The following is a 22,053-nucleotide window of genomic DNA, read 5'->3' as shown; positions in this document are numbered from 1 at the left end:
TCCTGCACATCCACGCCTCACTTCTTTCTCATTGTGTACATTCCCATTCACGGGTCACTTGCATCCTCGCACATGGCTGCATTCTGCATCTCCACATGTTCAGCTGTTTTGTGGCTGTGGTGCCATGATATGTCTGTATTGGGTGCAGGGGTAGCCCAAAATGACCATGGAGTGGTGTTGTCGTGTCTGGCAGGTGGTCGTGTAGTTTAACAATGTTGTATGTTGTTTGGTCAAGTGTGCATTCCCACAGTTGTGCATTGTGTTGTGGTGGGTTTGGGGTGTGTGATGTGTTGATTTGGCACTTACCAACGAGCAGTTCAGTGTCATATGTGCCATGTGGTTGATGATGGACTGTCGGAAGATGAAGGAATCATGCCTGGGTAGTTGACGACAACATTGGTGAAGAATCCCCGATGGTCCTCTATTGCCTGCACATTGTTGGAATGAGTGTGCTTTCTGTTGCGGTAGTGGTGTGCAGTATCAGCGGGGGCACAAGTGGGACATGTGTGCAGTCAATTGCCCCCATCACGGCCGGGAATCCGGCTATGGCGTAGAAGACTTGCTTTGTTTCCAGCTGTTCCTGCGCAGTGTTGGGGAAGTGAAGGTACTGGGGTTTGAAGCTGAGGATGGCATCCAGGACAGGTGTGATGAACTTTGATAGGGCTGGCTGTGAGACCTCTCCGACTCTGGCAGTTGTTGGTTGGAAAGTACCAGAGGTCAACAGGTGCAGCACAGCCAGCAGCTTTGTCTGCGGAGGGATGTTGGTTCATCCGCTTTGTTGGGACCGTCAACCTGTGGGCAATGTGGGTCATGATACAGAGGATGGTTGTCCTTTTGAGCCTGTAGTGGGCAATGACTTCCTCAGGCGTTAGGTCTGTGAGAGTGGTGCATTTTCGGTATGTCCGCTGTCTTACTCTGCGTTGCCTCTGTCGTGGTCCGGGTGGTCCAGGTCCTGGGGGCGGTGGCGGTCCTGGGGGTGGTGGCGGTAGGTGTTGTGTGTAGGAGAGTAGGATCTGCTTCTTATGGTTACCCCCACTTTTTGCTGATGTTTCACTGTTTTTCGACTTTAGTCTGGCTGGGGCCCTGCTATTCAGGACCCCAGCCTAGCTGCTTCCTCTCCAAATTGATTTCTAGTACCTTAGGTACACCACAGGTTGGATTCTGGGGTGCCCTTATAAATCCATAGTATATGGTATACTATGTACCAAGGGCATAGGTCCCCAGAGGCCTACTAGGGGCTGCAGCATGTATTATGCCACCCCTGAGAAGCCCTCCAAAATGACAACACAGGTCTGCTACTGCAGCCTGGGTAAGGTGGTGCATGCACCCCTTACTGAGGTATAGGTTCACTATATCCCACCTATCACTGCACCTATAAACCTATCAGTCACCCCTATGGCAGGCCTTATCAATCCTGAAGGCAGGGTGATTGGTTTTCTATGAGAGGGTGCCCATGCATGAGCAGAGCCCCTCTGCAGCCTTCGGAATCTCTTCTCCGGGGTTGTCTGTGATGCAGCCTGACCATATACTCTTAAGTGCATTATAACCAAACGGTAAATGCTAACTTTAGACTGGCTAGACGGAAACATGTTGTGTTTGGTATCAAACACCTTGGAATCATACCCCCACACCAGTAACCGGTGTGGGAGTATGATCCCACCCTTCTAGAGGGAGAGACATGACAGCACCGGTATACCCGGTACCAGCTAACAGAGCCCTGGCATCACAAAATGTATGCTGCCAGCCACAGACACGAGTCTGGCCTCCTGCTACTGACTGAAACTCTGGCAGGGGATGCCTGGACAATAGATTTCCTGTCACAGAGAGGTGTTACCACCTCCCAGACATCCCTTACTGGATTGGGGCTAGGTGGGTATACTCCAAGAGTGCTTTGAAGTCTTGCACTGTGGGCACATTTGATGTCCCTCTGCATAGTCCAGTTCAAAACGGTTGCAGGAGCTACCAGCCCCTGCTCTGGCACGAAACTAGACAAAGGAAATGGGTGTAGCCACCCCTCTTTCGAAACCCTCCGATAGGTGGGTCCCCAGAGTTAGTCCAACCCCTTCCTTGGGTATAAAGAAGGAACCCCTGACTACAGAACTTTAGATTACACCTGGATGAAACTCTGCTACAGAAATCCTGGAACTTCGACGATCAACACGACTGGATGACTGAAGAATCTCCCTTGGAGTAATGGAGTTACTCCCCTGCTTGGCAGGCACCAAAGACGCATCTGACCGGTCTGCATCTCCGAAGCTCCCGCCAGACGCTGAGGACTTTGCAGCTCAGGAGGTGGGTTTCCAGACTTCCCAGAGGCTGACCCGAGTTCCCAGCAAAGCTGAGACCCGTAGCCCTCGTGGGTACAGTGGAACCAGAACCGCTGGACACCGTGCACATTTGCAATTGCATCAGCTTCTCGATGTCCTTTGAGGCTGTGCATTGATTTTTCACCGAAGATTGCTGGCCTACACTCCATGAGTGTTCCGTGAGCCCACCCTTTGTGTGTTCGCTTGAGGCTCCTTCGCGATCCCAGTCCGTCGACTTTTGGGTCCCTGTGAAGGCAACTCATACTTCAATTGGGCTTCCCTGGTTGCTCCAGACATGCCCTGACTCCCCATTGCTTGGGGAGTCCCCAGGATCTTGCTGGTCCGCACCGACACATATTTTCTCTTCCTGCATGGGTTGCTTTTGCCAAGGCTTGTTGTGTCCAATCCGGGCACCGACGCTGCAGCACTCGCCATCCTTTGTGGTACAGCTCGAATCCAGCTCCTGGTTGTCCTCGACGCCTCCCGGTCCTTGTGGCTGAAGAGTCAAGCTCCCCTCTTCGCACCCGAAGCACCCGACATCAGTGGGCATTCATCTATCGCGCCCCTGGTCACTAGCAAGTGACCCAGACTCTGTCCCCTCTGCTTTCAGGTCTTCGATCCAGGCTTGGATCTCTTCGGACACTTCTCATCTCCCCGGCAGCAGCACTTTTCAGCAAGCTGCCATTGAAAACGACGACGCGACACCATTTGACACCTATGCACCCGGCTCCCCGAGGTGAGGTAACACGCGTACTACAGTGCTCCCGTGGGTGTTGGCCCTAGAACCATCTAAGTCCAAAAGGGTTTGTTCCCAGTCCACTCCTAAGTGTCCTTAAACTTTAAAAATTCTAACTGCGACTTTCCCCATAGATGCCAAAGGGAGCTCGCGGCTGTGTTCTCACACTGCACACGTCCCCCGTGGGTCCCCTGTGTCACTAGCTTGGGTGGTTCCTTGGGGTCCCAGCAATTCTACAGGCTCTAGGCCTTGTGTCTAGTAAACTCGTGGTTCTTATACCACTTTCTTAAAATATGTTTTGGTTCGCCCCTAGGGCCTATCGTATATTGTGCTAATTTACTGTGTTATTTGAAGTGTAACTTATGTGCTTTTGCCTCTAGCCTCATAAAAAGACTAGGGGGGGGGGTGTTTAGTAATAAATACATATATTTTATATATATACCTGGTGTGGTCTCCTTTCATTTAGCCACTCAAGAGATTATAGACTGGTAAAACAAGCTGCTTTTCATTCCTTCAAGACTTAGCCTGAAGGCTGCTCTCCATAGCTACCACTAGGATAGCTTTCAATAAAGGTTATCTTTAACCTATCATCAATAAGGGGTTGTTTGGACTGGTGCAAGGTGCCCACTATAACTAGTGGACAGCATATACCAGGCCCACTTCTCACATTGTGGCCCTGTTGGAGCTGCGAGCTGCATGATGAGTAGCTCCATGTTGTTGTTTGTTCTTCGGGTGTGGCTGTGTGTGGGGCTCCGTTGCCTACTGCAGGTAGTCGTCCGTCTTTACACCTGCTTGAGGCAGGTGTTAAATACCTGCGGCTACCGTGGCTTATTGCCTGTTTTTGGTTCGCTTTGCGGATCTGGCAGTTCGTTGTGAAAGTGGTGGTGTGGTTTTTTCATCTGTTTTTGCATGGGAACGCCTACTCTGCATCTCATTAGGGTTAGTTGGTGGTGTCCACCGTGGAGATAAATTTTGGGGCAGTTATTGCGGGAATACTGGTGATCTGCAGCTTGCACCAGCTTGTGAATGGGGTGTTAGGTCTATCTCCACCTTTGATGCGTTAAGGTGGAGCTAAATCAGAGATAAGTCCTTGTGAAAATGCCCCTTAGTGTCTCACTGCTCTGTTGGATCTAGAAAGCAGATATTTAGAGTGATGGCAAATTGAGCACTTCAAAGGACTAAGGAGACTGTAAGAAATGGGGTTTCTGGTTGACTAAGCTATACACCCTGGCTAGGCAGAGCATACCACTCTAGCCAGGGTAAGCTAGATACACAAATCAGATAACCTGTGCTTACCCTCTTGTAGCTTGGCACAGATCAGGCAGGCTTATCAAAAGAGGCCATGTGCAAAGTATTTGCACAACACATATACACAGAAACACAATTAATACACCACAAAAAGACTCCACATAGGTTTATAAAAATAGCTTTCTATATCAGTAACAAAATGAGACTAAAAGAATGAAAATACAATCAATCATTTTCAGGATATGTGCATGCAAAATATTCAGGTAAAACTCACAGTGCAACAAGTATACCCACTTCTTTTTGGTGCTTTACGGTAATAGAAAAGAAAGGCAAAGGAAGTCCCTCACAGTTGGAGCACCAGCATCGTACACTCCCAAGTTCTCAATGTTCTCCAGCCACCCATGATGTCATGTAGGCTGGGTGCAGAGGCCTCATGGGTCTCGAGAAGCACTGTACCTTTTCTCAGGGGATAAGAAAGGAGGTATTTCAACAAGTGGCACTGCAGCTCGTTTCATGAAAGCAGGCGGGGCCTGACGTTCCCGGCAATGATCCGTGCTGGGGCGATAACGCAGTGAGTCCTAGATCATCAAGGCAACGTGTGCAGCAGGGCCACAAATCACGTTTGGAGTGTCTGGCCGGGGTGCTGCGCATCTCATGTAGAGGCAGGCACTCGGGCTGGCATACTGTGGAATGCCTGATTTCAGAGTCATGCTGGAAGTGTATTTCTTGGTGCTGTGGCATCAGTGGTAAAAGCAGGGTGCTCGCTTGGTTCACAAGGCAGGTTGAAGCTCTCAAGGTTTTCAAGAACAGCAGCCAGACATATGGCTGGTAGTGTCCCATGGCAGCAGTACACAGATGAAATCTTTGATGGCTGTGAGATTTCGAAACCAGGGGGAATGCCAGCAAGCCATTTATATCCACAAATACTGAGGCACACAATAGGTAGTCCATGCAGTGTATAGGTATAGTTACCATGAAAGTTATCAAAAATAGTCCAATTTCAAATTTTCTTTCTTTTATTTTCTGGTCTTTTTCTTACGAAATCAGTGAGACACACTGGCAGACGACACGTTTCGTCGTATGGACATTTTCAAGGTCTGACAGATGGACAAGTGAAAATGAGCCGGAGAGAAAGCAAACACGCTACTTAGCACCCTCTAAACTCAAATGTCATGTAGCTGCTGTACAATCTTCTCTGCTAATGGCCCGAATACTCATGAACATCTTTACGGTTCTTCAGATACTGAAATCCATAGCATGTAAGTATACGGTGAAGTGCCCAGGAAATATGCAGGGTCGACCCAAACAAGTAAAACTGGGCGTGACCTGTACATGGCCTTGATAAGCCTGTGCTTCTCCTGACCGCGTACAGATAATTTCTTTCAAAGTCCCAAGATGTGAACGCCAGCAAGCACTTGGAGAGCACGTAGAGCTTTAGCACACAAAAAAAGATAGCAGTCATTAGGCCAGCACACCAAAGCAGGTCGCAGAGTGGCAGTCCCTCCTGCAGCACAGTCCTCAGCAAGCAGCAGGCCACACAGCAAAGAAGTTAGCAACGTGGCAATCCCTCCTGTCAGCACAGCAGTCCTGCTGGCAATATGCAGATGTGGAGCCAGGGAAGGCTGGTTACAGGTCCCACATGTGTCTTACTTGATGGGGTCAGAGACCCAGTACTTATACCCAAAAGTGCCTTTGATGTGGGGGGGGGGTGACTTCTAAAGAACTCTTTGAAGTGTACTGGTCCCCATTCAGCCCAGTCCTGTCTGCCACCCTAGCTTTGGAGGGAGGTAATTCAGCCCTTTTTGTGAGTCAGGACACAACCTGTTCATGTGAAGTGTTACCTCTTCTACTCCATTCCTTCCTTCTGCCCAGGATGACCCATCAGTATGCAGATGAATGCAGATGCAGTTGAGTGTCCTGTGTTGTGGCTGTCTAGAGGGAATGCATAAATGTAGTTGTCACCCAGCCTAGACGTGTACTGGAGATTTTCTGTCAGGCACAGAGAGCAGTAAGAGGAGAGAAATGTTCACTTTCTAAACGTGCTGCAGCAACAAATAATGGACAGAATGAAGAATGAATCAAACATTCACCTCCAGTCAAGAGATGCTGTTTAAATCCATTGTTCTCTTGCTCACTTCTCTACCCAAGTTTGGACCCAGCCATATGCAAATCAGTCTTGACCCTGTTCCTCATGGGGATAGTTCAGTCCCAAGCTGCTAAGCCAGGTCCTCCCTGGTCCAGAAACAAGCATCCTGGGACAGGTTTGGGGGTAAATATGAGAGGATAGAGGTGCACTGTGAGATTGCTCTAGAAGTGGGGAGCAGGGTCAAGACTGATTTGCAAATGGCTGGGTTTAAACTGCAGAGGCACGGGGAGCAAAGAAATTATGGATTTATGCCCAGATCTCTGTACTTGGGATGAATATTTGACATTGTTCAACATGTTGTCTATCAATTGTTCTTTTAGCATTTGTCACCGAGTGGGATGGGAAAGCCCAGATGTGAGTCCTGTGCTCTCAGTGCCACTGGAGTCAAGCTAGCCTGGCTGATGAGGGGTGAAACCCCAAAATCGGTCCCAGGTTCCCTGTTTCCAGTCCAGGAAGGTCCTGGCCTGGCAGTTTGGGCTGGAATGTTGCCATGGGGATCAGGGTCAAGACTGATTTGCATATGACTGGGTTTAAATTGCAATGGCACGGGGAGCAAAAAAACAATGGATTTAGGCCCAGATCTGTGTTCTGGGTGAATGTTTGTCATTGTTCAACATTCTGTCCATCTATTGTTCTTTGTGTATTTGTCAACCCGGGTGGGACGGGTATTCCCAGACATGGGTCCCATGCTCTTCATGCCACTGGAGCCAAGCTGGATAGAAATTTGGGGGAGATTCTATATGGAATGACAGAGGCTGGAATCTGGACTAAATTTTTCGATAAATAGTATACCTCTGACACCATTAATCACACGTTTTTTATGTCAGCTAGTCTATTTAATGACTGCGATTGATGACATTTGTTTCATTTGCTTGATTTGTTTAGACAGTATAAACACTACTTCATCTCTTGTGACACATTATTATATATAGTGACATATATATACATTTGTACAGTGACTACGTGAAGTATCAAAAAATACAATTACAGTGAATTTGAAAATGTACAAAAGATAAATCAATTTTACATATGAAACAATCAAAAAAATCATTTTTTCATTAATTGTATGTCCGAAATAGATTATCTGTAAGGACTTTTGGCTAGTTGGGTCCTGTAGTCCCGGCTATGGTTGCGGTCCTGAGCAGAGTCAATTTCAAGACTCAAAGAGTTTATTGGGGCATACTTTAATTTATTTTAATATGTATGCTCTGGGGGGCACTGTTATAAATTACTTTCCCCTTCTACTACTATTGATCTCTGCTTTTTTTTCCGCCGACGCGTTTCGACCTGTAACAATGGGGACCTGTGTCTTGGTTCTGAGGTCGTCTTCAGGGCTGTTCTATAGATGGGGTTCGGACTTGTCTCGGCTCTTCAAACGTGTGTGATCGCTTGTTTGTCTTTATCTTGCCGTTCCACTGATGGGCTGCCGGCTCAAATGGGTGATTTTTGCTCTGACTTGTTTCTCTCTTTCGCAGTGTCGGGTTTCTGTTTTAATCTCTGGGGACTCCGGCGTTGATTTCACGGTCTCCGCTGTTCTCGTGTTTCCGGCATTTCCAAAGTTGCTTCTACGTGTGATTAATGGTGTCAGAGGTATACTATTTATCGAAAAACTGGAGCCAAGCTAGCCTGGCTGTTGAGGGGTGAAACCCCAAAACCAGTCCCATAATGCTTGTTTCCAGTCCAAGGAGGACCTGGCCTGGCAGTTCTGGCTGGACTGTTCCCATAGGGAGCAGGGTCAAGACTGATTTGCATATGACTGGGTTTAAACTGAAATGACATTGGTAGCAAAAAACACAATGGATTTAGGCCCATATCTCTGTACATGAGTGAATGGGTGACATTGTTCAACATTCTGTCTATCAATTGTTCTTTTTGCACTTTCTGAAAGTGGCATTTCTAAAATAGTATAGTTAAATCCAACCTCACCAGTAAGTGGGATTTATCAGTACCATTCCAAGCATATGAAACATCAAAAAGCTACTCCTCTCTGATTAGAAATTACAGCTTAAAAGATAATTAAGGAATTCCCAGTGCTACCGAAAGAGAGGGGTAGGTCTAACAGTAGTGAAAAATAAAATGAACTGCCACTACCTAGTTACGAAAACCATACAGGTACATGTCATAGCTTTTACTTACATAGCACCCTGCCCCTAGGGCGCACCTTGGGGTGACTGATATGTAATAAAAGGGGCGTTGGGGACTTGGCATGTAGTTTAAAATGCCAAGTTGCAGTGACAGTAAACTGCACACACAGGTCCTGTAATGGCAGGCCCAAGGCAGGGTTGAAAGGCTACTTCTGTGGATGGCACAATCAGTGCTGCAGCCCACTAGTAGTATTTAACTTATAGGCCCTGGGTATAGGGTATACTTTCTTTACAAGAGGCTTACCAATAAATTAATATTTCAATTAGGTGTACACTAATCATAAACATGTTTGGGGGAAGCATATGCACTTTAGCACTGTTTAGGAGGGTAAAGTGCTCAGAGTCCTAAGGCGAACAAAAAGAGAATCAGAAAAACAGGAGGTAAAGGGCAAAACGTTGGGGACACACCACCCTAAGGATGCCAGGGCTAACAGAAATAGGTCCTGCAAAGTTTCTATCTATGTCCCTTAGCAACTATGGTCAGCTCAGTGATAGAGCTCATGGGCTGTTTCACAAAAATGTCTCTGCTGAGTAGATGTGGCTTGCTGATGGGCAATTCGGTAGTTAGGAGCATCTCACACCTGTAAAGAGGAAAGTCTTTGTGAATTGTGACCTGCTAGTTAGGTGCTCTGGATCAATTCTGGAATGATGGAAAACTGTATTACGTCCTTCGTTGTTCTCTAAAACGTAGCCTGAATTCAATTTGAAGAAGATATTCTCACCAGCACTCTATGACCTCAATTAGTAGAGTAATTCCTAATTTGGCTGGACTCATGTTGAGGACTGAATCTGGAGTTATAGAAAATGCAGGAATATCTGTCCAAGAAAGTTTCCCTTTCTTGGCCAGCATGAGCCCTACATTTTTCAGGTTCTATGCTCCTACAGGTATCAAGATTTTAAAAAGTCGAAACGGAGGCCACTCTTTTTTCTATTGCACTGCTAAGCTGTGAAATTCTCTCCCTCCTTTTCTTAGATTTGCACCCACCTATTGTGCATTTAGAAAAAAACAAGAAGTTGTGGCTTTCCAGCAGTATTAACTTATTTTGCTCACTTTTGGTTCATTAGACACAAGACACCCCTTGTTAGGGGGTTGGGGGGGCCAGAGCTTTTCATTCATTTATTTATTCATCCATTCACTAATTCACCCATTTACTCATAAATGTGTTGATTAATGCATTCATTAATTCAATATCAGACTCTCAATCTACTCCACCTTGGGCATTTCACCAGCTAAAGGCTGATACAATCTCTGTATGAGAAAGAGTCGATGGATGGAGAATTGCTACTGTAATCTGGAGCTCTAAAGCTGCATTATAGATAACTACCTCTCAGAGTGCAAGTTGGAGTCCCGCAGTGTGATTTCCCCTGGTATAAATCATTTTTGGAGGGAGGCTATAACTATTCCTGCACCCTGCAGAATGTTGGCCAACACGTACTGCTACTGGTGTAGATTGTGTGCTCTTTTTATTTATTAACAGAGTAGTAATTTTCTTGTTAGATCAACATTTAATGATAATGATTTTAAATACATAGCATAGGAAAACATTTCCTTTAAATGTCTAGCAACTTCGGACATAATAGAAATGGCATGTACAAGTTTGTGGACCTTTATGTCTTTTACCGCTAAAAGACATAAAACTTTGCAAACATTAGAAAAACATTACAGTGTGAATAATGGCTTTTACAAGTCTCTCCATATATTTGCTAGGACTTCATCTGTGAGAGGCCACTGAAGGAAGGCGGTGAGGTTGGGAGGGACCCCATTACCAAATCTTGCTAAGAGCTGCTTCGGGTTTCTTCATGCCACTGAATTAGAGAAGAAATAATAGAAATAGGGGATGGTTTGCTTTCTTAGCGTACCTCATACCTCACTGCCCATAAAATGTATGAGTATTGTAATTTAAATATACATTACTATTCCAAACTCAGTGGTAGAAATGCACTACAATGTATTCACATGTCGGTGTGCTCCCACTGGCGATTTAGGTGTGTGCAAAATTGTGCAATTGTTTGTGTGAAATCTTATAAAATTCCGAAAGAATTTTGTGAAATTACATCTTTAGCAAGGTGTGTGAGTATCTTGCGATTTTTTAAACTGACTGCACGCTTATCATACACAAATTCACAAGATATTAGCAGGAGACTAGTTGAAGTCTAAAACGTCTCTCGGCATTCTTCAAGGATGTAAAAAAAAATGTAAAACTACACTGTGAAATAAAAATAAATGCATGTAATACAAAATTAGAAATTTACAAGAAATGTACTGCGGTAATAAAAATGCTTCCAATTACTGATTTGTGTGCATGGTATGCCATCAGTATAATCACTTTACATATGGGAAACAATTTGTTTTAGAACAGCATGTGCATGTATCCAAAAGAAAGTCCGCTGCACATTTGTGAGATTAATTGATGTCCTCTCAAGAGTACATACATATTTATCTGATTCCGACTCAATACACCCTCTCTCCTCATCTTTGTTTCATTGATGTATATTCTGCCATTCTGCCTACCAAAAGTCATATTAAGACCCTAGTTTCAGTTTTCCCTAGACCCTTTTCCTGACTTTTTTGCCTTCCCTCCCGAGCCCCCTCCATTTTCCGAGGGCTCACAACCTACCTGATGAAGTTTTACACTGACAACAAAGACCATCTGAGGGGAACAATGTATTCCTGAAGATAAGCAAATGAGTGTGCGAGTTTCCAATGTGATTGCATGGTGGGCGTTTGTGGTTAGTGCTGCAGGTCTTCCTGATGGACTTTTCAATTGTGTTTCACCTTTCCAAATGTAGCAGTTCAAGCCACTTTCCTTAATGTGTTTGATAAGGGCCGAAACTTGTGGGTCACCTTTACTGGGTCCCACCTTCTCTGTCATATGACATTTTACTGAGCCTCTAGATTAGTAATTCCTTGATGTGTTACATGTCTACACGGCTGTGCGGGCTAGTCTAAAGGCCTGACTAGAACTTTGCAGACGAGCTACTCCATTACAAACATGACAGATATCCCATCCACTTTTTAGCAAGTGCCACAGAATAAACTGCCCACCAAACAGTAAATCAGGTCCTCAGTTTCTACTTGTCCTTTGCAAATGCACCTGCTTTTATTTTGTTCCTGGAACTGTTTTATTCTGAAAAGATTGCTAGTACACTTTTTTGCTCTTGTGTCTTTTGACCCAATCGTTTGCTCATGACTGGCTTCCCACAATTGATTTGGATGGTGTTGTTAATTCCACATCCATTCTTCTCATCTGAGGTCCTCAATATTCTCTATGGTCACTGTGCTGCCCACTAAGCCTGTCCTTCAGGTGCTATATCTTGGTGTGTCAACTCTGTACTGTGCTAGGCTAGACCCTCAGCATTTGGTGGTAGACAGCTTATTTGTATTAGTATTTTCCTATTGTGCCAACTCATTGGCTCACTGGGTTTGGCACTTTTAGGCACCTGCCTAGTTCTTTGTGTCCTGCGTGTAGGGCCTTGTTTTTCCTTCTCTAGTTTAATGACTCACCTGTTCTTTTTTACAGTGTTGCTTCTGGCCTACTAGTTCAGGTCTCTGACCGTCATTGCCTTGGTCGTGTGTCTGCTTAGCGGTCTGGTTAATCACAAGGTGCTTCAAGGACCTCTCTTATAAGTGGAAACTCAAGCTCTTTTTTCGATCCACACATGACTCATCAATATTCCCTTGTTGCTTCTGGTTTAGATGTTTGTGGGTTCAAGTTAGTTTGTGGATTAGTTCGACGATTTTCTCTATCAGCACATATGGTTTGCCATTTATGATGTCTGGCTTTGTGTTTGCTGTTTGAAAGTTGCATTCATATGTGTGTATATATATATATATATATATAGGAGGTCAGTATCACGTGGACACGTGAGAGTCTGACGAAGGCGTATAAAGATGTAGTCACGCCGCAAATCAGTTTATGCAGCTCACCTGTGATCAAGGCTACCATAGTGGCTGAAACGCGCAAGGTATACATAATGCTGTTCTTTGACGAATAAAAGTGCAAGTGTTTCCTTTGAAATCTGGTCCGGCGCACTTCTGTTCTTTGAATTGGAGGTTTGTTTGGAGATATATATATATATATATATATATATATATATTGGCCTCTTTTCCAGATTGCATGCTGTTTGTGTGCTTGCTGTTTGATGTGGCTCCAATGAGTGTCTACATTAATCTCCACATATCTGTCTGCAAATGTTATATTATGTATTTTTAAAGTGAACTCTCACCCTCAAGGGTATCTTGATGCTGAGCATATGTGTGTGCCTACCCCAGCCTATGACAAGGTGATTAATCAAAATGCCTCGTCTTCAGTTTCTTGCAGAATTCAATAAAAGAGGAAGAGGCTCTGAAGTGAAGTGGGAAGTCATTCCACACTTCAGGAGCAATGTAAGAGAAAGCTCCTGCTTGCATTTGTTCCTGTGTATTTTTAGAATGTGTGTGAATCGGAGTCCTGCGAAGTGGAGGAGTCTGGAAGGTTTGTTGTAGGAAATTCAACTGTTTAGGATGGTGGGGCCTAAGTTGTGAAGTGCTTTGAACGTATGAGTGAAGAGTTCAAAATTAGCTTGTTTGTGTAATGGGAGCCAGTTGAGATCCCTGAGGTATGAAGTGATGTGGGGTCTGGGTGAAAGGTGAGGATGGGTCTGGCTGCTCAGTTCTAGATGGCTTGTACTCTTCTGGTGGGTTGCTTGGTGATACCGACATGGGAGGTGTTCCCATAGCCCAACTTTCAGGTCACAAGAGCGTGAGTGATGTTTTTTCTGGAGTGGCTATAGTGCCATTTGAGCTCTTCCTCAGCATCTTCAGGGTGTGGAAGCAGGATGCAATGATGGTGCTGACTTGTGCAGTCATATAGAGTTTGCTGTCAATTAATATTTCTGAGGCTCCAGGCATCGGTGCTGGTTGCAATGTGAATCTGAGTTCTTCCAGCCACCAGCTGAAGTCCCATGACAAGGTGATCTTGCTGAAGATCTCTACTTCTGTCTTGTCGGCGTTGAGTTCGAAACAGCTGAATTTCATCCAGTTATCAACTTCTGCCATGCAGGCGGTAAACTTGTTTTTTTGTTGTTGCTTGTCTTGTTTGATAGGGAGAGTATGAGTTGCATGTCAAAGGAGAGGATGTTGATGTTGTGTGCACGAATGAAATTGTATTGGCTCGAGGGATAATATATGGGTTGGAGGGGCTGGGGCTGAGAGACAACCCTTGACTTACTCTGCAGATGAGTTTGTGGGCTTCCCAGGAGTAGGGTGCCAGGCTGGCAGCTTATGTTTTATTTGTTAAGAAGGAGCAGGTCCAACAGAGGGAGGGTCCTTGGATGCCAATTTGTGCAGGCAACTGGTGGGGATGAGGTGTGAGACAATATCGAATGCTGCAGAGAGGTTCAGGAGCATAAGGGCTGCCATGCCTCCCTTGTTTAGGATCAGGTGAATGTCACCATTAGCGGCGATGAGTGATGTTTCTGTGTGGTTGTTGGGCCTGAATCAAGATTGCATGTTGCAGAGGAGCTGTTGGTTGCTGAGGCAGTCAATAAGTCGTCAGTTGATTATCTTTTCTAGCACCTTGGCCAGGTATAGTAGGAGAGAGATGGGTCTATAATTGACGAGCATGGCTGAGTCAGCAGATGGGGTCTTGAGAAGGAGCATGACGGTGGAATGTTTCCAGGTGTCCAGAAATATGGATGTGTTGAGGATGGATGTTGGTCCTTCGCTGATCGGTAGGATTCATTTGCTGATGGCATGGTGGGTAGAGGGGAGTTAGATGGGGCTCCCAAGAAGATGGATTTCATGCTAGTGGCAGTTTCATCTGTGGTGATGGCAGGCCACAAGATCAGGGTTCATTCTCCAGTTGTGTGGGGAGTTCAGTTGTGACGTTGATAGGGTCCAGTTGAGGGTCAAAGTTGTCTTATATGGAGGTGATTTTGTCACAAAAGAACTCAGACAACTTGTTGCAGAGGACTTGTGTGGAGATGACATTGCTAGAGGTGTGGTGACTTCTTTAATGATAGTGAAGTTTCTTTGGTGCTGTTTGTTACAAGGTTGATGCGATCTGTAAGAGTGTTCTGGATCTTCTGGTGGCAGCGTCTTAGGGCAGATTTGAAGAAGTCTTTGTCTGTAGTGTACTGACTTTTTCCCCACTAGCAATGTAGTTGCTTGCGGTGGTGTTTTGTCAGCCAGAGTTCTTCTGTGCACCAACAAGCATGTGATTGGTCTCTGGCCACTGGGGTGCTCTGAAAGGGAGCCAGGGTGCTGTTGCATTTGGTGATCCAGCTGTTGGAGTTCTTGATGGCTTATGGTAGGGTGCTGGTTTGCCCCAGCCGATGTGTGGAAAGGGCAGAAGCCCAGTCCTCTTCTGTGATGTTTTTCCAGTTGTGTCTGGCTGTGTTAGCTCTGTGGTTGTGAGGTATGGGGATGCTTAAGCTGATGAGGGCATTATATTTCCAAGTCAGAGTTGCTGGCTTGGGTAATGTGATGTTGTTGAAGGAGGTATAAATCTGGTCCAATATGTGTCTGGCAGCATGGGCGGGTCTGGTAATATGTTGGGTGAGATTTCCAGGGTTTTCTAGAAGGGACATTGAGTTTCTGTCTGTGCAATCTTCCAGGTGAATTGAGGATGAAGGTGTTGGAGTCAACGATGAGGGATACAACAAGGTCTGTGATGTTTCTGGTGAAGTTGGGGTCCCAGTGGTCTGTACATTGGGATTCTGCACAGGAAACAGCTGGCTGTGATGCATAGCTTGAATGTGAGTTGTTCCATGTATTTGGTGGGGGTGTCTGTGGAGGTGCTGCAGCTGATGGTGTCTTTAAATATGATGGCGATTCCATCTTTGCGCTTGTGCTAGCAGTCTTGCCTGGTAATCTTGTAGCTGATGTGTATGGTTGTAATCTGATGTCCTGCTTAGATATGGTTTTTAGTCGTGTTTCTGCGAGGAAGGACCGGTCTGGATTGAGGCTGAGCAGCAGGTCCCCAACCTCTGTGGCATGTTTGGTAAGTGAGCGGGTGATGAGGAACATGCATGCAAGCATATCGTGCAGCATGGATCGTGGTTAGTTTGAGTGACTGTGAGCAAGTGAGGTGCTGGGTGCTGTTGGTGCGCGAGCAGTGGGTACAGGGTATGTGCAAGTGCATGAGAACTTGCAGGAGGCACAGGTAAAAGCTCTCTGCTGCAGTGTAGCCATAGCATGATGAGTGGCAGCCAGGGTAGAGAGTGTTGAGAAATGCTTAGTGGTAGTGGTGAGTAGGGGAAGTCCAGGGTTCCTGGCGCTGAGCACAGTCCAAGGAAAAATGGGCAAAACCAATGAAAAACGTACAATTCAGTGCACGAGAGAGAGTTAGAGAGAGACAAAACAGTGAGTAAAAGCAGAGAAAATCACAATTAAGGGGCACTAAAGCAAAGGAAAAAGAAATAAAAGTGGGAAAAAGCAGAGAAAAAGTTGCAATTAAGGAGCGCAAAAGCGAGCAAAACAAACGGTGGGCACAAACACAAAAAGAGACACAAAGGGAGAAGAGACAGAAAACAACTGGCAGTATACAACAAGCTGCACAAGCAACAGCGAGAACTCCTAGAGCAGGAGAGAGAGAGATAGAATGAGTGCATAGAAGCAGAGCGAAGCGAGAGCCTCAGGCGCAGGAACTGCGTCTGAAAGGGCTTTGCCTTTTTGTGAACAGGTAAGTAAGTCCCGGGGGCTAGGGCAATGCACCAGCTTCATCAAATTCTAACATCCCTCTGTTTGCGAAGTATTTTGTACTCCAAGCATATTGCTGCTGTTGGAGTTTTAATCGTGATTTGCAGGTGTGGATACCACTGGGGCAGGGTTTCCACCTTCCTCAGTTTTTATCATTCTTGTTTCACCTTTTTATGTAAAGTATGAGAATCTAATACCTTATGTTTCCATCCTCGAGGTCTGTGCTTTTGTCATGTTCTGTCATGTCTGTGTTAAAGTCTTTGCTTAGGCCTTGTCCTAATCATAGCTTTTTACTGCTTGGATGTAGGGCTAGGTGTATCCTTTGTTCTCATCAGAAGTCTTTGAGTGCCCTATTGTGGAATGCTAGTTGGGTTCTTCCCACTCAGCCTGTTGGGTGTACTTACATAACTTCATTTCACCTTCCTCCTGTGCCTGTGTGAGCCTTTTGTGCTCAGAGTTTGTATTGTTTGCCTCTAGGGTACATTTGTTCTCAATTTGAAACTGGCCTTGGATGTGCTTGTTGTCTTGATCTGGGTTATACAGGTTTCGTTTCTGGGCTTTTTGCTGCAGATTCTTTGTGCCAGAGAATTGCCTCCTTCTCTGCCAGGTTTTGTGTGATTTTCAACTTTCAGTTCTGCCCCAATGTTTCAGCCATATTGGGTTCATCTATTCCCTCGGCATCAGCTGCGTTTGGGGTTGTGGTTATCCTGCCCTTTAGTGGCTTTGGTGAGCCTATTTCTTATTTCAGGAGGCTCAGCCAGCTCCAGTTTCAGATGTGTATATCCAGATGCTAGTGCCTGGGGAATGTTTTGTGTTCTAGCACCTTCTTTCGGGTTGTGTTTTGGTCACAGTCTCCTGCTTGGTAGAGTGGTAAGTTGGCTGATGTTGCTCTTTGGCTTATCTTCTTTCATGTTCGCAATTCCATTCGATCCCTGGACTCTGACTTGTGGCATAGCCTCCCTACGTTGGTTTGTTTACCTCAGTGGACCTTCATCAATGTTTTGCAGTATTTGTGTGGTTCTGTTTCTGCCGGTGGTATTCTTGTGTTTCTTGCAAGTTTGTTTAGCTCATTCTAACTGTTCTTTATTGTGGTACATTGACAGTTCTGATATTATTCCACGTACTCCTCCACTTCAGAGTTCCAGGGCCATATGGCAATCGTGGGGCCTCATGGCTTTTTTGGGCTTCTTGGTCTGGCTTTGGATCATTCAGTTCTGGGTTTGCATCCTGTTGCTGGCATCTGTCTGGGCAATCCTCTGTTCTTACCTTTTGGATCTGTCTCTACACATTGTTCCTGCAGTTTTTCTGGGGCAGGTGGTGTACATGTGTCCTAAACCAGTGAGCTTTGGCTGCAGTATTGTGGCCTGCAGATACCTAAATACATTCTCTTTGGAGTTTGTGCTGGTTACCTTCACATGGCCTGCAATGGATGTTGCTCTGTACTCCCAGGGCCCGAGGCTTCTTAAGATCTCAAATGGGCCATATGCCAGTAGAGTGCTGAGCATGCTCTGGTGCCATCTATTGATGGTTGCGTCTCTTCTGGTTCTTCTGGCTTCCGTGGAAGGGTGGGTTGCCCCTTTGTTGGTAGTATGGTCTCTTATGTGGTTCTCCTCCACTTACTTACTGCCTAAGGTTTCTGTCTCCAACTTGGAAGGTGATGATTTTATCCTGGAATCTCCTAGTGCTGAGTGGAACTACACATTTGATTCTGTGTTGGCCATCTGTGGGACTCTGGACTGCGTTTACATAATTTGGGCAATGGCTCAAGCTCTCACTGTTTGTACTTCTGACATACAGCGGTTGACTTCTACCATTTTTAATGTTTTGTTCCAAACGAATGTGGCAGATTCTCTTTCTTTGGTTGCAGTGGTTAACTTTCCATTTGATTCCCGGTCTGTCTGTGGTTGGGGATGTCCTGCTGATGGGGTGGGGTCTGGTCGATGGTTTCCTTTCATGTGACTTTTAGCCTCCACTTCTGGGTACAGCTTTGGTTTTTACTATGCTTACTTTTGTCTTCCCCGTGCTGTTTCAGCATGGCCACTTGAGCACATCCTCAATAGGTAAAAGAATGGAACAGGGCTGAGGAGAGAGTAGGGCAATGACTGAGCTGCATTCGGAAATCTGTTACACGCTCTCGTCTCTTTCTCAATACATTACATTAAATATTACTAGCACCTAAAGGGAGGCCGCGGGGCCTCAGTATTTCACACAATATGACTGGCTGAGTTCTGCCCTCGTATTGAGAGTGTAAAGAAATTTACCGAATGTAATTCAGACGTAACGTTTTACACGCACTTAACATCTCTATGTAGTTTGTGTGAAAGACCATTGTGTTGTTGCTTTGAGACAGAAATACGTGGGTGTCAAATGTATATTCTTGGAATAGATTAGATATGTTGCTATAGATTTTCCAGAAAAAAATTCAGCATATGGGGTTCCTGTTTTGATAAGGTGTGTGAAAATTGTTTAGGTTTTTCTTCTCATGGCTCTCGAATACTTCTTGCAAACACAACACAAAATATGCAAAGGTCACAACATTCTCTGTGATTGGCCTTTTAGATGAGAATCAGGACTTTATTTGTACTTCGTACTTTCACCATTTTGTACACCGGCTTAACTTTGGATAACTTTTCCTCACAGGTGTCAAGTCACCTATGAGGAAAATCTACGCAAGGGGTGCTCTTCCGTACAAACCACTTATCTTTTAAACTCACAAGTACATATTTGAAAATAGTTGATTAAAGAGCGAGTAAAAAGAAACGTTCATGATTTGAGGCACGCTGTATTGTGAATTCTTTCTGCAGCGGGGATAAAGCAGTGCATGAGGTAAAGTGCAGGAAAAAATATATGTTTAGGAGCAAGAGAAGAGAAAGCAGAAAAATCTGTGATCTGCTAGAACGATAATAAGCAGGTGTTTTGCAAATATAAACCTGTCATAAAAAATCTGCACACCCATATTTTCACAAAACAGCAGGGACCAGATGCGTTCATCCTCACTGATCTAAACCAATCTAGAGTACTTATAACAGATAAGGGACTGTGACCTATAAAAACAGAATATTCATAAACCACGTTATTGTCGGATTTTCGAATAATCCCTTGCTCTTTAGTAACATAGAATTCAATTGCTGAAAGATGTGAAGCGAAAAGTTCTCGGGTATTCACGATTGCAGCCTTTCACAATCACTCCTCAAAGACAAACTCCCAGAAGCCTCCGCGAAGCGTGTCTTTTTCCCTTCCATGCCTTTGCTACCTTATTGGTTGCTAGCGTGTTCGCGCTGAGGGGCACTGGAGGTCACGGTTACACTTGGCTTTCCTCTCTTCTTGCAACTTCCCAATACACTCTGCGCCTAGAGGACGATGGCTACCAGGGGATGCTTAAAAGTCAACTGAATCATGTTTCACTTGTGGTTTCGAAGTCAGATTCGTGATGAAGACTCAACTGAAGAAGTCATAATTTCTCGTGTCAGACTATACAGTCTATAAAACACGCCTCGTGTTATTGTTGGAAGAGGAATTCACATGTGGTTTAACTTTGAACGACCTTCCCCCTGGAAGTATCCTTTGAATGTGCTCAGTGCTAAAAATATTGCTGCAGCAACTGCAGAGGATTGCCTACAATATAAGATGTGATTAATATTCACTCTATTTTAAATCAGACCATTAATTACAGTAATGCGGACAAGCAGAATCCAAGCTGTTCAACATACATACAATGAGCATTTTTATATATGTGTGCAGCTATGTATATATGTGTGTGTGTATAAACACACACACACAAACACATATATATATATATAGTACAACAGTCAAATCTGCCAACAATCACATTTTAGCAGTAGTATTTCATTAAAAACAAAAAGATTTAATGAATGAAATACATTAAAAAGGATGTGACTTTCAGCCAGCCCCAGCATATACACAAATGCATGAACAATTTTCACCAAGGGAGACACCAGCTTGGTGTTGCCATGCTTGAAAATCCTGTCAACACAGCTAATCCCCTTATATGTCAAAAGAATAAACCCCAGAAAGCAAACAAGTGCGCTGTCAGACCCATGTCATCAGCTGGCGGGCCCCTTCCTCCTGCCTCTGCTGTCTCAGTCACAAGGCAGGATGTCCAGGGGCCGAGCCCTGGGTCATCTGATGTTACCAGGGTTGACGCAGCGCGACATATAATTCAGAAGGATTCTGCAGCGACAGTATATGGGATTAACATAAAGCTTTATTTTTGTGCCTTGCACTCCGGGCAGATTAAATATTCGAAAAGCCTTCGCTCCCGGGAAGGGATTTGAATTTTACAGCTGTCCAGCGTGAGTTGACAGACTATATTTCCATGGGCTGCCGAGTGAGGACGAGGACAGAAGGGTTCTCTGATGGCGGCGGAGTAGGCAGACAGACATTGTTGGGTGACAGCGGGACACTTGTCATGGACTATTGACGGCCCCGATGGAAGCGTCCACGGACTCAATCAATCGACCACTTGGGAAGAAGCGAGCCTCATTTTACCCTCTTTGATTGTGGAGGGGAGGAGCAGGCAACCCTGCAATAACCTCTCTGGCTCACTCAAGAACCACCTTTGTGGTTTTTTTCTCCAATTTTTAGAAGTGGGCCAGCCGTCTGCAAGGAACACTCACTAATCAGACATGCAAGGTGAGCTAATGTGTTTCTGGAACTGTACACTTTTATGCCAAATTCAAAAGTAATTGAGTTTCGATGAAACTACGATACGAATTTCTTATTATTTAAAATGAAGTGAATACAGTGTTTGAATCACAGCTATGCACAGATACATTGATATGTGACCATGAATGTATGTATTAATCACTACGCATTAGAATATTTTGCTCCCCAACTTTTCTGCCAGCTGTGCAATTGAATTGATGGCCTTCCCATCCAGTGTACCAATTGAAAATTCCCATGCTTAGGGACTGCTGCAATGTAATTCACATCTGTGGTGTCTGTTTTCGAGGATGTGACTACATTAATGATTTTATTGGTAACATAGACTCAGAGAATCACATTACTTTAACTAGTGTACGAATGCAACAGCACTCGACATTTTCATTTTGAATAATTATGTTAAATTTAATTTCGAACCCTTCATCTGTTTAAACATTGTTAGTAGACGTCTCCCTCGGTGTGAACTGATCGAAGCACTGAATATTCCCTTCCTACTCTTTTAGCGAGTTTTACCTAGTTTTGTCAGTTTTAAAGTGACTTTACCCCATATCCACAATTAATCACGTCGGAGTACATCTTTATTTGTGCTGTCTGCATCAGTGGCAGGGCAGCCCCTCGTGGGAGTGCTGCGGGGCGGTGGGGCGGGGGAGGGGCAGGGTGGGGGGTAGTAAACTCCGGCTTCCGGCGAACGTAGTTAAGTAAATAAATAAATAAATAAATAAACACAACGAATTATATTGCGCGCGCTGCAACGCAATTCGTTTTATTTATTTATTTATTTAACACCTTCGGCCCTAAGCCGAAGTTTACTACCCCCACCATGCCCCTCCCCACCCCGCTTCACCGCCCCGCAGCACTTGCACGAGGAGCCACCACTGCTGCATATTAACAAACCTTAAGGGAAAATGTTCACTGGCAAGAAAAAAGGGAAGGAGCTTGAGTACTCGTGACAGCAGCACGGAATTACCTCCCTTCTGAAAGTCGACGTAATTACGTTGAGAGCCTGGGGAGTGAGTAAAACAATTCGAAGTATCAAATATCACCCAGTTCTCAGTGACCTCATTTGCTATATTAACAATTCCACTTGACAAATGTGAGGACAGTGGGCA

At 45.0% G+C, this 22,053-nt stretch overlaps 2 protein-coding genes across 4 annotated transcripts in view; one reads left to right on the top strand and one right to left on the bottom strand.

The window, feature by feature from the left end:
* CACNA2D3 (calcium voltage-gated channel auxiliary subunit alpha2delta 3) overlaps window positions 1-22,053 on the bottom strand; it is a 2,334,275-nt gene that overhangs the window by 403,221 nt on the left and 1,909,001 nt on the right. The gene's annotated exons all lie outside the window — the stretch shown is intronic.
* LRTM1 (leucine rich repeat transmembrane protein 1) overlaps window positions 20,311-22,053 on the top strand; it is a 74,538-nt gene continuing 72,795 nt past the window's right edge. Inside the window, exon 1 of the mRNA XM_085624640.1 lies at window positions 20,311-20,914. Coding sequence (XP_085480766.1) covers window positions 20,908-20,914 — 7 coding nt within the window. The 5' untranslated portion in view covers window positions 20,311-20,907. The remainder of the gene's footprint in view (window positions 20,915-22,053) is intronic.

Source organism: Triturus cristatus, chromosome 9, assembly GCF_964204655.1.
Source record: "Triturus cristatus chromosome 9, aTriCri1.1, whole genome shotgun sequence".
Lineage (NCBI taxonomy): Eukaryota > Metazoa > Chordata > Amphibia > Caudata > Salamandridae > Triturus > Triturus cristatus.
Note: the sequence above shows the minus strand (reverse complement) of the source record. Positions and strands in the feature narration are given on the sequence as shown.